At 44.5% G+C, this 8,948-nt stretch overlaps 1 protein-coding gene across 4 annotated transcripts; it reads right to left on the bottom strand.

Moving 5' to 3' along the window:
* LOC122363337 (protein PBDC1-like) lies at positions 1-8,663 on the bottom strand. 4 transcript variants are annotated; one of them, XM_043332479.1, is made up of 5 exons: positions 8,639-8,663; positions 8,271-8,477; positions 2,422-2,481; positions 1,576-1,716; positions 1-747 (listed from the first exon to the last, which is right to left on the bottom strand). In XM_043332479.1, the coding sequence occupies exons 2-5, from the start codon at positions 8,367-8,369 to the stop codon at positions 529-531; spliced, it is 519 nt and encodes a 172-aa protein (XP_043188414.1). In that variant the 5' UTR covers positions 8,370-8,477; positions 8,639-8,663; the 3' UTR covers positions 1-528. The 4 variants fall into 4 exon arrangements, with proteins under 4 accessions (XP_043188414.1, XP_043188412.1, XP_043188415.1 ...); XM_043332477.1 differs by having other exon boundaries at positions 8,580-8,648; XM_043332480.1 differs by having other exon boundaries at positions 8,271-8,450; positions 8,580-8,644.
* Between the last annotated feature and the right edge of the window lie 285 nt (positions 8,664-8,948).

Genomic DNA, 8,948 nt, shown 5'->3' with positions numbered 1-8,948 from the left:
TTGTTTGCAAAGATGGGTATATTTTGCGGAGCTTCATCCACTCTGACCTGGGATAAAACAATATTGTTTGCAAAGATGGATATACTTTGTGGAGCTTCATCCACTCTGACCTGGGGAGGGTAAATCGGATTAATGCCGCAAAGCTGAACTAAATCGCCTTCCTCGAGCAACATTTAGATGCATGTGTTACGCACGGTGGCATCCGCAAGCTCCCATGCCCTTGTGAAAAAGGCGTGTCAAAATGCAGACGTCTCTTTACAAAACCCTCCACGGAAGGCTACGAGCACTACCCAATGAAGTCAAAGTTCGATCTTGAAACCAACCGCAATGTAAACAGACCGAATAGACTGCGCCCACAACGGAGCAGATCCAGTGTCCAGACAGATAGAATCGATCCTTCCCGTACACAAGGACACCTCAATGTCGAGTCTTAGTCACGTTCCCACTTTTCGCGGCACTATGTCCGCAGAGCACTGCACCACCAGCACTGTGTCCAGCCGTGTCCTCAGCCCGCGTCCGACCACTCGACTACCGGGCCTTGGTGCGCGGCTGCGGCTTGAACTTGTCCTTGAGCTGGTCGTTGTGACCCTCGCGGTTGCGCGCCAGCTCGATGGCGTAGAACTGGACGCGCGGCACCACCACCGTGTTCGACTGCGAGTACTCGTCGCCGCTGTCCAGCCGGAGCAGCGTGGCAAAGCTGAAGTCCTCCACCTTGCCCTCGAACGTGTTGCAGAACTCGCGCCACTCCTACCGAATGGAGGACGCGCCAATCAGTGTCAAGGAGAAGAGGCGCGCCTCTTGTTTGAGACACGTCGGAGTCAAGACCTTCCTGGTACGGTCGGGGGGCATTACTACAACCAAGGCCCAAAGCAGTTCTTTAGTTAGTGAGTTCGGTTGTCTGTTGAATTTCCGGTTTTCTGGACTGAGCTTTTCGTCAGAACTCCCAAGCTGTGATGATACACTGCTAAAAAAGAAACGCTCTTAAGGTTTATCCTGAATTGACGCCAAGCAGCGACGTTTCTAAAACGTGCATTCCAGCGGTTTACTATTTCTCGTAGAGCTAGCTACTTGACTGGCTTCCAAACTTCCGTTACTCAGTCGTGCTTGGCACGATTGAGTAACGTAAGACTCAAAACATGGAAAACATGGATAATAACACGAAAACTCGCCCGTAGTATCGGAATGATAGCAGTCACGATGGGCATAAAAACAGCAAACCCGATTAGGCGGTAGGTCGGTTAAACGAAATGCAGGTGATCAGCTGTGTGGGATCGGTCATTCAACCTGCCGATCAGGAAATGCCAGTGCAAAATAATCTGGCACCCCCCACCAGCATGTGTGGCTTGCTGATACCTATGCAGCTCTGTCAGATTAGAACCCATATCAAGAGACAGAATACAGATCACATTTCAGGACTTTATATGATATCCGTAATTATTTTTTGAATGTCTGAGTCAAGAAAATGAAGGCGCGAAGTATTTTAGAAAATGAAATTTTTGTTCTGTCTGAAATTCAAGGGCCCATCCATTATGCATGAGGCCATTCACTTTTTGTATACACAAAGATATCACCTACCTTCTTGGCTTCTTCATTCTTGATGAGATCCTCAGTGAGAAGCTGCACAGTGAGGTCTGGGAATTGCTTCCTGAACAGAGTGTATATCTCTTCATCGTGAGGAGTCAGGCGCAGCAGTCTTGGTGACACAGAACACACTATCTGCAGTTCAGAAAAGAGCAGGTTGAATCAGGTGCCGCCACTAAATGGTATTGTACATGGCATGCTCCATGTTCATTACTCAGCAGCAAAGCCCAGGCATCAAAGCAACAGAATAGGTTATACACTAATGAGTAGGTACAAAATAATCTAGCATAATAATGATTGAGATGGTAAGATGGCACATAAGGGGTGGAGACTTCCATTTCGAGTCTAGCTAGACGCGTCTAAGTCTTAGACGCGTCTAGCTGGACAGCGGCTGCGTCTATCTGGCGACAGCTAACTTTAGACGCGCCTTGCTTGGAAGTCTCCGTCCAACAGTTAGACGCCAAGTTAGACGCCAACTTGGACGTCTGCTCAGTCAGACGCCAGTTGGACGCCAGTGGAAGCCTCCACCCATGAATACACATTGAATTAGATCCCGCATATAGAAGGGTGAATGAACAAACACCAGTCAGTTGAGTCTTCCAAAATAAAAATCAATTCCTTCAATCAAGCATAAAAATTATCGCATCCCCATGGTAAACCAATGAATGGTAAACCAACCCAATATTTTTCGCTTGACATTAAGTACTGGCCTAAAATTGTTTTCATTATTTAAGTTTTGAACAAAATAAATATGCATTCATTAGACGTAATTGGTCCTACCTAATGCCAGCACTGGCATAGTTATTAGGTACTTAAAATATTCCCCATTGACACACTTACATTGAAGTAAACATCAGCATGCTCTGAAGCTTTTACAGCCCAAGCAGCCTCCAGTGATGCCTGAAAAGACAGACAACTAAAGTTACATACAGTATGGGTAAGAAAATCAGGCTCAAGTGTTATAGGTACCGCAAATAAATTACTTTTAGCTCAGTGGATGAAAGGTCATCTTACAAATCTATAGTAGCTAACCAGCAGTACACTGTGCCAACAACCAACTGCCAAATGTCACTTACTGGAGCATCTTAAAAGCAGGCTAACTTGCTTAGAAATAACATCATATCATAGTAATATGGGTCATAGTAAAAAGGGATTTAGAAATTGGAATGAGTCTCCCTTTGATATGAAGCACTCCTTTATTTGTATATTAGGGTAAAGTGTCTAGGAAATGAGATATATGTCGGGCACAGTGTGGTATGATCGATCCATTCATGGAAACGTTTCCATTTTTGGAACATTCTTCCAAAAATAGATACGCTGTTTCCAAAAATGGATACGCTGTTTCCAAAAATGGATACGCTGTTTCCAAAAATAGACACGGTCCGTTTCATAAATCGAGACGTTGCGTGCATTGCTACCTTTGAAGCAAACTGGATATTGCTTGGTGCAACTTGGCATGTGCAGGATGCCACCAATCGACAGCCAGCATTCTAGTTTATGTTCCTGTTCTCCGACTTCCCGATCAGAAAACCGAAAGTTGACGAACGAGGCGATGCTTATAACATGTTGATGTGATAAAAAGTCAGCACGTTTTTCTAAAAAAAAAATAACAACATATACAAAAATAGCGTATTTAAAAGACTACTGAAAGATTGGCCCATTGATTTGAACAACCGCATCACCGGGAACGCCGGGAACTTTTGTTTTCCATTCTTTTTCACGTTGCATATTCCGGTGTACCAGCCGCCTGGTGGTCGTCAGTCTTTAATTTAATCATATGTAAGTTGTTGAAAAGCCATGTGTGGAGACTTAACCCTCGCCGACCGAGAAGGGGGGGGGGGGCGGGTGCCGCCACCCCCCCCCCCCATAGGTTTTTTCGTGATAGCTCCGAACAGCTGGCGATAGGGAGCTGAAACTTGGCATACCTAATCTTTAATTCAAGCCGGATCTTTTGACACAAACCGCATTTTCGGGTCAGGTCAGGTCACTGACCTATGACGTCATAAGTGAACCTCTGCAGGTCTTCAGATGTCGCAACTTCGCAACGCTCTCACTGCCAGAGGAGCTTTCACAGGAAAATGAAACTTGCAGGATCTAGTATCGATTACGAGTCTCACAACTTGCATATCTCGGATTTTTCCTAAACGTCATATGAGGTCAGGTCATTTTCGTGACCTCACCATTGTAAGTCAATGGGGAAAAATAAAAACTGCTATTCTGGCGCCGGGAACGATCTCCAACTATCTCAAGCACACAGAATCGTGATTTGATGCACTCTAGATGCGTCACTTTTGCAATGCTGCCCTTGCGTGACGTCATTTATGACGTCATCAAGGTCATCAGTTTTTCGTAAAAATAACTCCCGATCAAATTGTGCTAGCGAGTCGGGAAAGCCACCAATGGACTCAGGAAGACCTACCGAATCGAATGATATGCGACATGACCTCTTTCGACCAACTTCGTGACCTGGGGGCGCTGACCTGACCGTGACCTGAGGTCAACACCCTAAGTTGACCTGACCCAAACGAAAAGAATATCATTCGATGCGCCTGAGCGAGGCGAACACAATGCTGCCAAAATCGCGGTTCTGTGGCCGTTTTTTGCGAAATTATTCACCAAACACTGACCCGTACATTGGGACACGACCTGACCTCAGTCACCGGTTGACCTAGGACCTTAAAATCGGGTACCAATCGCTGCGTCTCGTAATGGCGCACACGCTCGTTTTTCCGCGACGCGCTAGTTGCACCAGGGGCGAAACGGCGACAGGGGGGTCGTACCTGCCCCCCCCCCCTCGGTGTAGAAAACGAATAGGTCCGGCGAGGGTTAAGTGGGCATTTTATGATATTTCAAATGTGCTGAATATAATCGTAGGCTGCAATCCATGTAAACCTTAGTGCAAACAAGTGAAAAGCAGGATGGAAATAACGTCTGCGCCGTCGTCACACCAAATACCGTCATATTCTGTGGATGAATTTCATCATTCTTGCTCACGTGTAACATTTATTTCAATTTTATGTATTGAAATGATAGCTACTCTTTATGCATTGCCCACTTACACTTTGGACCACATTTCTCTAATAATTTCTGGGAAATCTTAGTTTTAGTTGACTTTTCAGTGTACCCAAGTTGCGGTGCGGCGCTTAACCCGCGCCCCGCTGGGGGGGGGGGGCAGAATCTGCCCCCCCCCCTCCCGTTTTACGCCAATAACTTCTAAACGCGTTACGCCAGCGACGTCAAACTTTCAGTACCTTATCATATATCAATTTGACACGTTCCCTGAAAATTTGAGCGAAATCCGTCGGATTTTTTTTTAGAAAATGCCATTTTAGTGACGTCATGTTCGCCATTTTCACCTCAAAAACGGCAAAATATCAAACGCCACTAACATCTTCATTTTTAAAGGAATCAAGACGTAAAAAAAGGTATTACGTGATTTTACTTTGTCTATCAAATGGGCATCTCGGTTTTTTGAAAAGTTTGGATTTTGGCCCAATTTTTTTCTTAAAAAAAACCGACTTTTTCAGAAAATACTCATAAAATTCAAAATTTTGAGTGTATCGAAAAAACAATATGTCAGAGAAGTGGTGTATGTGCACCTACATACCAATTTTTAGAAAAATTGGTTAAAAAATGTGGGAGTGATTCAAAATTTTATGATGTCATGACACACACAATTTTTGAAAAATGATTTTTTTTGGAAGTTCTACACCTCGTACCTACGGAAAGAAAAATAGCACCATTCGATTCGCCGTGAAACACTGCATCAGATAGACACCTTTATAGGCCTGAACAACAAACTTCAAAATTTGACCTCACTTGACCTGACCTTGACCTGACCTCGACCTGAAATTCATCCAGATGTGGTCCATATCACTTATTGAGTGTGCCTATTGAATTCTATGAATAAAATGACCCATAAAACATGTCACACATGCCCTTTTCTATATTTTTTTTTTGGTGACCTGACCTGACCTGACCTGATCTTGACCTTAACCTTTGAATGATATTTTATGCAACGAATATTGTCTTGGAAGCCTATGAACACGTTTTGGGCAATCAGTCTCCATCCATTCTTCAGCAACTACGGTGCAAGGCCGATACTGTAGAAACTTGCATTTTGTACCCTTGACCTGACCTTGACCTGACCTCTGACCTACTTAAGCAAAAAATATGCTCTTAAGATCCCCCTTGTTGAGAGCTTTCGATTGCCATTTCCCCGTGTTTCTACGACCATCGCGTCGGTTCGGAAGTTAGACAGGGGGGCAGAATCTGCCCCCCCCCCCCAGCAGGGCGCGTATGGCTAAATAGCCCAGCGGGGCGCGGGTTAACCCTCGCCGGCACAGGCCATTTTGCGTCCTTCGACGGCACAAGGGGGGGGGGGGTTGGTACGACCCCCCCCCGCGTTTGGCCCCTGATCGAGCTAGAGCTTCGCGGAAAAAACGAGCGTGTTGCCCGTCACGAGAGGAAGCCGATGATACCCAATTTTAAGGTCCTAGGTCATCGGGTGACCTTCCAGGTCAGGTCAATGACCCGAAAACCGGGAAAATCGGGACCTGTTAGAAAGTCGTTAAGTGTGGCTGCTATGTGGTTTTCCGGGGTTCTGATCACGAATATCGTGTTAGTTTTGATCAGAGATGATGTTTTTAAGCATTTAGACCAGGTCGGGTCAGGTCAGGTCAGGTCAACCGGTAGGGGTTGTGACGGGTATTTGTAATACGTGTCAACCGCCTCTGACAGCTTCGTAGCATGTTACGAAGGTACCAAAACTACTTCGTAAATGTTCAAATGGTTGCTAAATTCGAATTCAGCTCCAAAAATTAGCCTAGAAACATGTAAAACTCGAAAAAGTGAGCCGAGGTCACCCGAGGTCAACAAAGGTCAATGACCTGACCTGACCTTCAGGTGACCTTGACACCCACCCTAATGTATGGGAGCAACATCAAATCACTATTTGAACGTTTGAAACCACGAAAAGCTTGCAAACGCGCGGCTAATGCGAGCCGACATAGGTACGCCGAATCGCGATTTCGGCCAAACATGGTCACGGAAAAGAGGTCACAGGTCAAAGGTCATTGGGGTCAGGGTCATGAAATTTTCAGGGAACGTGTAAAATTGATCAATGCGAGGGTACTGAAAGTTTCGTCGCGATCGGACGCTTTTTACGCGAGTTATTCGCGAAAAACCTTAGGGGGGGTTGCATCAACCCCCCCCCCTGTCAGTTGGGGAAACTACGAGGAGCCAAACAAAAAATGGATTAGCCAATCAACGGCTGGAGTGGGCGGGGCGATGACCATATATGGTCATGAAATCAGACAACTTCATCTTTTCAATGCATCCTAGCATTCAAATGAAAAAAAATAAGGCATAAGAATGTTTTTTAGCCACACAAGGCCCACACTCACTCGGTGCACAATTAACTGGCGGCTCTAAATCGCAGAGTTACAACTCAAGGTCAATCAGTGATGGGCAAATATGGCAGATTGAAACAGACGCGCCAAAAAAATGTAAGCAGTGCCGTGGTTTAAAATTGTCATTATTTTTATTATTTTGTTTATGGTTTTTCTAATTGTGGTTAAGTTATTATTCTACAATTAAATATCTTTGTTTATTGTAATTAAATTAAATCTATTAACAATTTTCTTTCAAAAAACCAATCCATTTATTGAATGGCCAGCTGATTGTGATGCCCAGAACCTGCAGAAAAGCCGTTTTCCTATCGCCATTTTCGAGCCAATTCGCCGAATTTAATCAAATCACGCTAATTCCTAGTGGAGAATAGAAGCCTTTTCTCTCCGATAACTGGACGCGATACTGCAAGTACGGGCTTGTTATACCGTTTTTCACCCTTAGTAGCGGGGGCTGCATTTATGCCCATATATGGTCATCAAAAGTCCATTTATTGACCAATCAATTTTTTTACTTTTGCCTCGTAGTTTCCCCAACTGCTGTGCCGGCGAGGGTTAACGTTTCAGTAACTATGTTGACATCCAAGGTAAATGCCGAGAGCCTATTGTTAAACTAGTTCTAAAACATCAAATGTTTAGTTGAATGTAAATTTTAAAAACACATTTGAGCTCTGTTATCCACACATTTTAGTTTCTGCGTTTCTATTTTTGGAACATCAGCATCTCCATTTTTGGAAACAGTCTCCATAAATGGATACGATTCAGGAGCATATTAAGTGGTGACTTTGAATGCATAAGAGTAAGACGGCTTTTCATGCAAAAAGACAAGTGCTTTTGTTGTATCCAGTATCCATGCTTGTTTAAAGCGCAAAAGTGGTTATAGGTACAGTCTGTCTTAAAAGTACCGCGCAAAGTGACGGTGGATCCATCATGCCTGACCGAGGAAGGGCCTACTAAATTTGAGTAACTGAAGCAATTCACATCCTCGTCCATTCCCTAGGTCAATTGGTTCGGTGACTTTCAAATTATAGCAGGCCCTACCTCAGTCAGGCTTGATGGATCCACCGTCACTTTGCGCGGTACTTTTAAGACAGACTGTACATGAAATCCAGTCACCCTTCCCAAACAATTTGTGCGAGGATGTTAGCATTTCCATTTTGGGAACAGATGAGTTGTCAAAATTGAAAATGTTTCCAATCATTGTATCAGTGACAATTACTGCAACCATTATTCATTTGTACATTCCTCAATATTATCACAGAAAAACAAAACAAGACTTACATCATTTCCGAATTCTTCAGCAGGTCTGCTTAACACTGATGCAGCATTTCCCATTCCCTGGATCCCAATTGCTTGGGAAATCTCATCAGGGAGGGCCATGATTTAATTTTAGTACTCAAATGAAAAATAAAACCCTTACACCATTACAGAGAAGATATTCCGAGAATCGCTCCCCGCGGCCTGCCGTTAGGGATTTAAGGGATTTCACTGCAAAACAACCACGAGCATTCAAATACAAATAATGCAGAATGACAGCACGGTATATAGAGAACTAGTGGAACTAGTGACAGTAAACTGAAAGCCGTATACTGATTGATATCTCTTATACGGCCTTGATTGATATAGCCGTCAAAGCCGTGTATCTTTACACACACGCGCAGCACACGCGCGCGTGCTGTTATGTCTTTTTTCGTCGGTTCTGTCGACGAAAGACGTGCTACCAAATCGCTACCATATTCATAAAATTTCAGTCGCATAAAGTTTATAAAGTAATCTTGACACAAATCAAGTTTCCCGATACGGTAGAATCCCGCACATGGAATCCCGAATCCCGCACTTCGCCCGCACATGGGGGGGGGGGCGGGGGGTTGCCACCCCCTAGGTAGTTTTTCTGCCCTGCACTCAACATTTTTGGAGCTAGAAGCCTGATTTTTCGTATAGCTGCTCAGCTCTTCAATC

Source organism: Amphibalanus amphitrite, unplaced genomic scaffold (genome assembly GCF_019059575.1).
Source record: "Amphibalanus amphitrite isolate SeventyFive unplaced genomic scaffold, NRLGWU_Aamphi_draft 000616F_arrow, whole genome shotgun sequence".
Taxonomy (NCBI): Eukaryota; Metazoa; Arthropoda; class Thecostraca; order Balanomorpha; family Balanidae; genus Amphibalanus; species Amphibalanus amphitrite.
Note: the sequence above shows the minus strand (reverse complement) of the source record. Positions and strands in the feature narration are given on the sequence as shown.

Coding starts and splice junctions, on each gene's coding strand:
- LOC122363337 (XM_043332479.1), bottom strand. CDS start 8,369: ATGGCCCTCCCTGATGAGATTTCCCAAGCAATTGGGATCCAGGGAATG. Junction 2,482..8,270: donor CTGAAGAATTCGGAAATGAT/GTAAGTCTTGTT, acceptor CTGTCTTTTCAG/GCATCACTGGAGGCTGCTTG. Junction 1,717..2,421: donor ATGCTGATGTTTACTTCAAT/GTAAGTGTGTCA, acceptor TCTGAACTGCAG/ATAGTGTGTTCTGTGTCACC.